Source organism: Phoenix dactylifera, chromosome 9 (genome assembly GCF_051530095.1).
Source record: "Phoenix dactylifera cultivar Ajwa chromosome 9, Ajwa_hap1_PhDact_Kaust_v1.1, whole genome shotgun sequence".
In the NCBI taxonomy this organism is placed as follows: Eukaryota; Viridiplantae; Streptophyta; class Magnoliopsida; order Arecales; family Arecaceae; genus Phoenix; species Phoenix dactylifera.
This window is the reverse complement of record NC_143198.1, coordinates 4,719,081-4,729,510: the sequence shown is the minus strand read 5'-3', so window position 1 is coordinate 4,729,510 and position 10,430 is coordinate 4,719,081. Positions and strand designations below refer to the sequence as shown.

The 10,430-nt window shown below is 43.2% G+C and overlaps 1 protein-coding gene across 1 annotated transcript; it reads right to left on the bottom strand.

Moving 5' to 3' along the window:
* Positions 1–5,615: 5,615 nt before the first annotated feature.
* Positions 5,616–9,969, bottom strand: LOC103712276 (AP2-like ethylene-responsive transcription factor ANT). The gene is made up of 9 exons (XM_008798754.4): positions 9,464–9,969; positions 8,692–9,355; positions 8,257–8,339; positions 8,083–8,091; positions 7,863–7,951; positions 7,704–7,777; positions 7,564–7,614; positions 7,396–7,472; positions 5,616–6,530 (listed from the first exon to the last, which is right to left on the bottom strand). Exons 1-9 carry the CDS (start codon positions 9,762–9,764, stop codon positions 5,920–5,922), a joined length of 1,959 nt encoding a protein of 652 aa, XP_008796976.3. The 5' UTR covers positions 9,765–9,969; the 3' UTR covers positions 5,616–5,919.
* Positions 9,970–10,430: the final 461 nt, after the last annotated feature.

Sequence of the window (10,430 nt, the reverse complement as noted above, 5' to 3'; positions counted from 1 at the left end):
AAACAAGAAAGTGGAATAGGAGGCTTTCTTGGTTGATTTTCGGCTGATTTATCGATGTAATCTGGCCGACAACCGTACAGTAGAGAAGGGAAAAGGCTGGAAAAGGAGGATTGAGGCTTACCTTGGGCTCTGGCAGCGTCTACAGCTTGCTTTCTGACAAGCTTAGTGAAAGGAAATTGTGAGCTTAAAGGAAGAAAGAGGGAGAAAGGAGGAGAACTCTAGGTGGTGGAGTGTCGTGGAAGGTAGGGGGTTCCTTTTTATAGAGGAACCCTAGGATCCCGGAAGCCCTAAGACTCCGACTCTGTCCCAGGCTCATCGGAGAAGAAGACTCCCATAGGGAGTTTTCCTCCAACTAGGCACATGCCCGGATTTTCTTTTCTTTCTTTTTTTTTTCTTTTTGTTTGGGTGTGGACTTGGGCTGACTCGGTGATGAGAAGGGAAAAGGCTGGAAAAGGAGGATTGAGGCTTACCTTGGGCTCTGGCAGCGTCTACAGCTTGCTTTCTGACAAGCTTAGTGAAAGGAAATTGTGAGCTTAAAGGAAGAAAGAGGGAGAAAGGAGGAGAACTCTAGGTGGTGGAGTGTCGTGGAAGGTAGGGGGTTCCTTTTTATAGAGGAACCCTAGGATCCCGGAAGCCCTAAGACTCCGACTCCGTCCCAGGCTCATCGGAGAAGAAGACTCCCATAGGGAGTTTTCCTCCAACTAGGCACATGCCCGGATTTTCTTTTCTTTCTTTTTTTTTCTTTTTGTTTGGGTGTGGACTTGGGCTGACTCGGTGATGAGAAGGGAAAAGGCTGGAAAAGGAGGATTGAGGCTTACCTTGGGCTCTGGCAGCGTCTACAGCTTGCTTTCTGACAAGCTTAGTGAAAGGAAATTGTGAGCTTAAAGGAAGAAAGAGGGAGAAAGGAGGAGAACTCTAGGTGGTGGAGTGTCGTGGAAGGTAGGGGGTTCCTTTTTATAGAGGAACCCTAGGATCCCGGAAGCCCTAAGACTCCGACTCCGTCCTAGGCTCATCGGAGAAGAAGACTCCCATAGGGAGTTTTCCTCCAACTAGGCACATGCCCGGATTTTCTTTTCTTTCTTTTTTTTTTCTTTTTGTTTGGGTGTGGACTTGGGCTGACTCGGTGATAGGCTGGTCTAGTGGATCAGCCATCACAATAGATGTCGCCAAACAAACTTGACTATGCCAATGAGACTCTACAAGACTAAGAGCTTTGAGGAGGAACCAAGTTAAACAAGGAGTTCCAAATCTATTTATGATCGTCAATTGTCACGTCCCCGCCTGCATGGAGCACGTGAGGCACCCAGTGCCCACGTGGGGGCCACATGAGGGGGAAACATGGGGCTCCCCTGCCAGATATTGTCCGGTTTCGGGGCTTCACGCAAGCGTCCTTCATCCCTCCCCGATTTTGTTTTCTTCCCAAAACGCATCTACAGGATTAGGAGACATCCGCCTCATATACCCATGCTCTAGAACGAGTCTTTTCAATGTGGGACTATTGGGCCTCACACCCTTCCCGCCATCGGACAAGAGCCTTTCTCGGCTCTGATACCAAATGTCACATTCCCGCCTGCGCGGAGCACGTGAGGCACCCAATGCCCACATGGGGGCCACATGAGGGGGAAACACGGGGCTCCCCTGCCAGATATTGTTCGGTTCCGGAGCTTCACGCAAGCGTCCTTTACCCCTTTCCGATTTTGTTTTCTTCCCAAAACGCATCTGCAGGATTAGGAGACATCCGCCTCATATGTCCAGGCTCTAGAACGAGTCTTTTCGATGTGGAACTATTGGGCTTCACACCCCATTTATAACAACCCAGGACCTCACCCAAAATGGCTAGCCGGAAGGTATTATTTGGGTTCTTTGATCCTGTATAAGTACCCAAGATCTACCCAGCGAATAACTGATGTGGGACTAAACACACGCCCGCACAGGTCCTCACATACTCCCCTCGTTCAAGCCCTAACGTCCTCGTCAGGCTAAGAGTTCAAATCCATTCAAATCTAATCACAAACACAACGATCGGTCCGTGGTCAACCCCAATGGATCCGTGCTACAGTGTCTCCTAGTCCACATAAGTTATGGGCCGGGTCCGCTCTGATACCATTTGTAACAACCCAGGATCTCACCCAAAATGGCTAGTCGAAAGGTATTATTTGGGTTCCTTGATCCTGTATAAGTATCCAAGATCTACCCAGCGAATAACCGATATTGGACTAAACACACGCCCACATGGATCCTTACATACTCCTCTCGTTCAAGCCCTGACGTCCTCGTCAGGCTAAGGGTTCAAATCTATTCAAATTTAATCACAAACACCACGATTGGCCCGTGGTCAGCCCCAATGGATCCGTGCTGCAGTGTCCCCTAGTCCATAAAACTTATGGACCGGGTCCGCTCTGATACAATTTATAACAACCTAGGACCTCACCCAAAATGGCTAGCCGGAAGGTATTATTTGGATTTCTTGATCCTGTATAAGTACCCAAGATCTACCCAGCGAATAACCGATGTGGGACTAAACACACCCGCACAGGTCCTCACATCAATCTTCTTTGTTGGACAAAGATTCTTCCATGAGTGAAAAGTTTGTAGTGTCCTTTGGAGATGGCATACATGGAGCTTTTTCTTTTAAAAAAGATGCTTTCATTCCTTTCGTGCCAAAAATGCCAAAACAGCGCCATCACAAGTCAGTTCCAAGCTTTTCCAACTGGTTGGTAAATATTTTTGTGCCACCATGGGATCCAAAGAGAATGAAGGTTGGAAGGACAACTTCTCAAGCTCAAGCAAGTCCTCATGGTAGGCCAATGCTCTTGACAAAGAAGCATCTCAGGGATAAATGAGAGATATATTCAACATTATCTGCATAAAGTGGGAATCCAATACCATCCTTTTTCTGCAAGGATCTCCTCGATGTGTAGCTTGTTCTTCGAGGCAAGTCAAAGGAAAACTTTGACCTTCTCTGAAACCACTACTTTCCAAATAACTTTATAGAAGGGGTAGAGAAGACCCTCACTGACCATGAATTTGTAGTAAAAGTTCACTATGAAGTGGTCATTCTTGGTAAGTTTGTAAGTGGGGGTATTGGCCATTCCTGATGGACTGATGGGAGAAAGGAGGTCAAGCAGACAATCAAGCTAAACAGACTGCTGGTGGGTGACAGAATAACAAGATCTAATCCTCCAAGAATGAGTCCTCCAGGGATCTCTTCTACTTATAATCTCCTTGTCATCTGTATTGTTTGGTTTCTCTCCAACTAAAGGAATAGAAGGATCTTATTGGAACAATCAAAGAAAAAAGGCCTCTCCTCATATAGAACGACATGCTACCCGAAGTAGATTGACCGCACCGATCAAGGATCTAAAACAAATTAATGCAAAAAAATAAATAATATAAAATAATTATTGAAAGAAAAATATAGAGAGAAGAACAAAAAAAATTGAGTGGACAAAATTTTTAATTCAAAAATAGAAGTCTAAAACTTCTCTCTCATACAAGAACGTTACAACTTCTCCCACTCTCCCTCTCTCTCCCTTCCTTTGTCACGCCACCATGATAGAGAATGCCCCACCTCCTCTTTTTACATTGAGCTCTCGTATGTTTGGGTTCTACTCAAACTTAAAAATTAAAAGAAAGTAAAAAACCAATGCCCACTTTTCAAGACCTACTAAAAGACAAACTTTGATAATCACTAGAAGATAAAAATATATATTCTAGATAGAATAATTAAGTATAATAAAATTAGGAATAGAATCCTAATATAAGAAAGCAATGATTCTCAACACTTTATTCCTCTCTTGGATGTCCATCATTACCTTGGAGATACTTTGCTGCCTATAAGAACCTTGCTGATGCTTTGCTTTCCACTCTTTTAGGAACTTTGTATCAGTAGTTTTATCTTATATTGCGCCTATCTAGCACTCCAAGCAGGCTTTTTATATCTCAAACTTCATTTGCTAATGAAGCAGGTCAAGTTCTCCACATTTTTTCAAACCTCACTTAAATCTATTTTTGTAACTAGTGACATGTGTTTTTTCCAAACTTAGAAGTTAAAATTAAATTAGCCGTTGAAACGAAAAATGATGGATGAAAATGTACGGCCTATGAATGGCAGCTAATTCAAAAAAAAAAAAAAAATCTCAACTCTCCTATCCTTCTTTAACTACCATAATGCTCCATGGAGATTTAATGGTAACGACTGTAATTAAGTGGCAAGCTGATGGCAAGAACAGGTCTCACAGGCTGATGTGGGACATATATATATATATATATAATTTTAGCTGGACCTAGGGGTGGCAAAATATGATCCGACCCGCCAACCCGACCCGTGTTCGACCCGCCATAAACAGGTTTGGGTTTGGCCTAAACAGGTTCGGGTCGTAAACAGGTCGACCCGTTTAACCTGTTTATTAATTGGGTCGGATACGAGTTTTAGATGTCTGACCCGTTTAAACCGTTTAACCCATTTAACTGTTGGGCAGGTTAAACAGGTCTAAACAGGTTAAACAGGTTAAATGGGTTAAACAGGTTAAACAGGTCTAAACAGGTTAAACGGGTCTAAACAGGTCTAAACAGGTCGGGTTGGACAGGTTAAACAGGTTGGGTTGGACAGATTAAGCATGTCTAAACAGGTTAAACGGGTCAGGTTGGGCAAACAGGTTAAACAGGTCGGGTCGGGTTGGGTAAACAGGTTACCTGTTTATTAAACAGGTTAAACAGGTCGGGTCGGGTTACCTGTTTAATAAACAGGTCAGGTTCAGGTTTGTAATTCCTGACCCGTTTAATAAACAGGTCGGGTTCAGATTTATAGTTTTCTGACCCGACCTATATTTGACCTGACCTGTTTATGCCTGACCCGACCCGATTGCCACCCCTAGGCCTGGACCGCTAAGTTGGCGGGCAGTCCAACCATGAACCAATATGCACGGTAGCGCATGTATAGCACTTATTTCTAATTTGTGCATCCTTTGGTATGTTGCTCCAGACTGGTCCACCAACTAAGCAGCGGATCTGATCCAACCAATAACCACTCTAGACAGACATTCGGCAAACCTAGTCCACCACAAAATTTGATGGGTAGATTCTCCCAGCTGTCCTTGTTACATGGCGGAACGACCCTTGTTCTAGATGATTCGGGATTAGATGCATATCGAGATCTATCTTCCGACCCAACTAGATCCGAAAATTGAACCCATCCCTGCCATGCCCTCGAACGAACTGAGAAGACTTGCTGACTGCTAACAGAGACGAAGAAGTTTGAAGAGATTGCGAAACTTTATAAAATTTGATGTTAAGAATTTTCTGAATGCGAGAAATCAATATCCTTTCAAAGTGGAATAAGATAGGGGAATAAAAAGTGCTCAGGATAAGATCCGAGAGAGAACATAATATCGATTCTTTGGAAAGGTCAGTCTACCATTATAGGGTGAATCTTGAGATCGAAGTCCCAGAAACACCCATCATTAACCAATGCTTTTAAGACAAGCAGTTTGGAATGTTGGAAGTCGTTAAACAAAGCTGACAGAAGAAAAAAGGTAAGGCATTAGAGGCATGAACTGCGAGGATCGGATCAGAGAAAAGGGCGAGCCTGTGGTCAAAGATCTTAATACCACACCTGGCAAGAAGAAAAGTAGGTTAAACATTAGAATAGACCACCCAAATTACCAACATCATTTCATACAGATAAAGTGGAATCGTTGCCTTAAACCTTTAGGCCCCACATGTCAAAACCCTTCCCCAGGTGGCCCAAAAGACAAGTTTAAACCACCAAAACCACAGGAAAAGGACAGAGGCCCGCTCGACCTTTAGACCTCATGCACCACTAATCTCCACTACGAACAATACCACCTCCTTCCTTTTCTTGCACCGCTTGCTTTCACCTTCATCCCGTTTCCTTGTTGCTGCCATGATAACGGAGGTTTAAGAGTCAGTCCAAGCAGCGAACACTGGCATGTGAGCCATGGACATCGCAGAACGTAGCTGGGTCGATGGAATTGATGAAGTCGCTGAAGTAGAATTAATGACCTTCCGTGGGGGCCTGGCAAAGAGCATGGAGAGACCACTACGATCAGGACTCCCTTCCCTAGAGTTGCTCAAGCTATGAACCAATGACGAAGGATTGGATAGATGGGATGAACCCTCTGTATGCATGCCAACAAGACCATGAAGGCTTGTTGAGTAGCACGGGTTACTAAATGCATCAGCTCCTGATATCAGTTTCTCACTATGTTCTTCTGAGATTGGTGATGTTTGCTGAGAGGATGGATAGAGGGACATTTTCCAATCAGAACCACCACTACTGTTATCTTCAGTTAAATTAAGCTCTCTGTTGCTGTTCTGGGCCAGAGGAGGAGCATCATTGAGAGATTCAGCATCTTTGTTCCTCCTAGCAAGTTCGGCAGCCAGCAGAGTGCTGCTTGCCATGATCTTTTCGACATCGTATCTTGTTATGTCGAAGTTGGTGACGGCATTCACCCCTCGGAATTTAATTGCAGCAATGTCATAAGCCTCAGCTGCTTCCTCCTGAGTACCTGAGAGTTGATCTCATTTGTGTGAATGAAGGGCACTAAACAAACAAGACACATCTTAAACTATTGCAGTATAATACAGCCATCATTTCTAAAGATGACTTTAAAGAGTTCAAGTCACAGAGGACATCAGAGAGGTAAGTGCTTTTCTTTTTGCCTTTACTGTTCGAAGACTATAAAACAGTCAAACAAGAGCTGTGCAGCAGTTGAGAGATCAGCCTTATGAAAAGAATGACCATGGGTTTTAAAACTGACGTCTAGCTTGAAAAAAAAGCATGCATTGCCGGTAACCACATTCTTTGGGAGGAACTCAGAAATTCCAATGTCTTAGATTGAGTGCACCATGATTGGACTCTAACCTCGTATAAAAAAACTCTGAGGACTCAGTTTGTTTCATGGGAAGAGAAATAATTTGTCTGAAAAGCTGATTCCCGAAAATATAATCCGCGAAAAATGGTTTTGTTAAATTTGGTTGAGCATAAAAAAAATGGTAAATTTCAGATCGGGCCAAAGTTGGGTGAAATATCTATTATATCCTTAATAAAAAGAAGGATCTTATTCATGGATTTTGATGGATTGAGAATAGTTTTTGAAAAAAAATTCTAATTTCCAACCGGTAGGAAAATAGCTTTTTCAGTTTCTCATAGATTTTTCTTTTTTATAATTTTTTTTATTCCGATGAAAATGCTATTTTCTTACCTCTTTTTCTTTGAAAATTTTAACAAACAAGAGATTTTTCTTTGTTTTCTTGGTGACTACACTTTTGCAAACCAAACGAGTCCTTTTAAGGATGTGAGTGGTCAGACTTTAATGATAGAAGCATGCAATGCAAAACAAAGCTAGCAGTAAGTGAGCCTCAAAGACTTACTAAAAGTTCCAAGATAAAGATCTTTGTTTCCTGAAACCCTCCCAATTCGGGCTTGCCATCTTCCATGTTGGTGATGCCTTGAGATGAATAGGAGCAACAGGCATATAGAAAATTCTTGAACAAATAAGAAAATAATGTTGCATAATCATGAATAACAGCAATATTCACCTCGTTACTCCTCGGTACATGGAAGCTCCTCGTGAGAACCCACTGCTTTTTCTGAGACAGATACAGAGATGAACAAGAAATGAAATAATATGAGCAACATGAACTGGAAGAGGCGCACGACATCAAGGGAGAACATTTACCTTCTCAAGTGGGCAACATATTCTTGTCGACTCATGTTCTTCATATCTCCGAGCTCTTCTTGATAATCTTCCAACTGAATGAAAACTATTTCAGCCATGTTTCCAGCATAAAGGAGTTTAAATTTCAGTAACTAAAAGCCCAAACTGATTCGATCATACCGGGAAGTTGATATGCGTCGAAGCTCCCCAGTATTTGAGGGCTGCCAAGTCATAGGCTCTTGCAGCTTTCTCTTCCGTGTCATAACCCCCTGGAATCCAGAGATGGAAGACCTAAGTAAAATTTTACAGGTTCTGGAGACAACTAGATGTATCTTATGAAGAATAAGAAGACTGAAATAGATAAGTGTTCGATGTTTAGATAGAGATAGGAGGGGCTCACCCAAGTAAACTGCACAAGAAACATGTATCTCATTCATGGCATCCCCAGGGAAAAGAGCATGACAAACCAAATATAGTATAGTAGTCAGTTAACAATACTCTTAAAAATAGTCTGATAAGTATCGTAGATACTTGTAATGATAAGGTGGTGATGGATATAGTTTGTTTTGCAAACCTTGTCTTCCTTTCCTTGTTTGGCCTTCCTTCTTGCAACTATTGTCCCAAAGATGGGCTTCATATCTACCAGTCCACCTATGCCTGATGCACAAAACCAAAGTCTTTCTACGATCATGGAGAAAAAAATTGAAAAGAAAATAAAAGTATATATATATATATATATATATATATATATATATATATATATATACATGCGAACATATAAAATGAAGCATAAAAAGGAAATAAACAACAGCAAGGCAAGAGTTTTTATATAGACAGAGCATCGAAAAATGAAAAGAGAAGAAAGAACAAAGTAGGTACTATCGCAGTAAACAATATATGGAAGAAAGAATAAGATCCTTAGCAAAAAAAAAGAAGAAAGAAAGAATAAGATCCAAAAAGAAAACAAACGACCAACTGTGGAAGGAACTAAGAACTCCTAAATACTGACCTCGTGACACCTCTGTACTGAGATGTTCTTTGTCCAAATGTATCAATAGATTTCCAATGAACAGGCTGCTTTTGCCCCCCTTTCCCAGTTCCTCTCTTTTTACTTCCATCTAAAGCCATGTAGTCGTTTGCTGCAGCAGGAGAGAGATGCGGGGGAGCTGTAACACAACTGGACTGTGAACCAGGGCTCATGGACAAGCTTAAAGACTGCAAGTCGCTGTAACCCATTGCACCAAGAGAACCACCAGATCCCACACCACCTTCCCCACCCAGACCATTGTTGCCACCACTAAAGCCACTGGAGACCCAGTTCTTCAAGCCCGGAATCCCATCAACTGCCATTTGTTCCTCTTCCAGCGGTGGTTGATACATCTCATGGCCCGGGAGCACAGAGCACATACCTTCCGGCAATGGCTGGAAGTAAGGAGAAGGCGGCGGCGGCGGCTGCCGCTGCTGCTGCACTTGAATGTGCTGCCTAAATGGTTGTTGGAGGAGGTCTAGAGGATGACCTCTGTTGCCCTCAGACTCTGGGTTTTGGCGGTAGTACATGCTATCTAAGCTTAAAGCCATCGCTCCCCTGTCACTGTTCCCATACTGATGGGTCCCCATGTTCGGACCACAGCCTAAGAAATCTTCCAGTTTCGGGGATGGAGATGGCACCATTCCTTCACCACAGTCAAAAAGGACAAGAAGATAGCAAGTGTTTTAGAGACAGCTGCTTGTTTGGAAGGTGGAAGCAGAAGCTAAACAAAGAAAGAAGCAATGGGACAAACCTTCTCGTTGTGACCTGCTAAGTGCTTCCATGATGCAAAGAGAACCATCGGACCTGAGTGGCATGGAAGATAGCTGAGAATAGAATCCTCCATTCTCTCCAACCTCGTAACAAATATCAGAGCCGTTCAAGTGAGGAGGAGAGGGGAAGAAGCTGCTGCAAGAGACAGCAGCAGGTGTGGGCTGAGATTGGTGATGATGGCTCTGACTGCTTGGTTGGTGGTGTGGGTCACCAGACACCTCCATGCTCATGTGGGGGGAGAGAGAAAAACCCAACCAGCTATTATTGTTCATGGACTTCATCCTCCTCCCTCACACTACAAAGAGATTGTAGCAACACCCAAGGAGAGGCAGCTCAATCATTGGAGGGTACACTAATCATACCCATCCCTTCTTTGTTTTCCACCATATGAGACTTGGGGTTTTGTGTTCAAACCCAAGTGAGTTCTCATGGTGGAAATCTATATGTATGTATGCGTATTTTCCTTATGTCTCACATTCTCACCCTGGAGGAGCATGGCAAAAGCACTGGGGAGAACACAAGTAGTCCCTTTAAACTAAGCAAAAGGAATGAGTTCCCACCAAACAAATGCTGGATAAATTCCACACTCCTGGACTCCATAGGGATCTGTGTTCTGAGAAAGATGATGCCTTTAGCTTTTCTTTGTCTTCGCCACTCCCTGCCTTTTTCTTAAGAACCCTTAACCCAATTAAAACCCTCCCCGCTGAGAAGGCTTAAAGGCCAGACAAGGTTGCACCCACAATGGGGCCTTGGCGTGCCTCTTGCCCGGAAGGAAAAGCTTGGAAAACACATATATAATTAATGGAGGCTTTTCCTTCTCCACCTTTGCTCGCAGGGGGTTGGTTGCTTGCCATCAAGAGGTGGCTGGCAGTCTGAGGCCCAAAACTTCTTTTTTTCAGTCTCATGGCCATGAGATTGATTGATAGGAAGGACAATTGTCCAACTTG

Bases quoted from the DNA above. Each gene is read 5' to 3' on its own strand.
- LOC103712276 (XM_008798754.4), bottom strand. From the start codon at position 9,764: ATGAAGTCCATGAACAATAATAGCTGGTTGGGTTTTTCTCTCTCCCCC. The intron at 9,356-9,463 runs GTTTGTCCCATT...ACTGTGGTGAAG, and splicing joins TAGCAGGTCACAACGAGAAG to GAATGGTGCCATCTCCATCC. The intron at 8,340-8,691 runs GTCAGTATTTAG...TTTGTGCATCAG, and splicing joins CAGTACAGAGGTGTCACGAG to GCATAGGTGGACTGGTAGAT.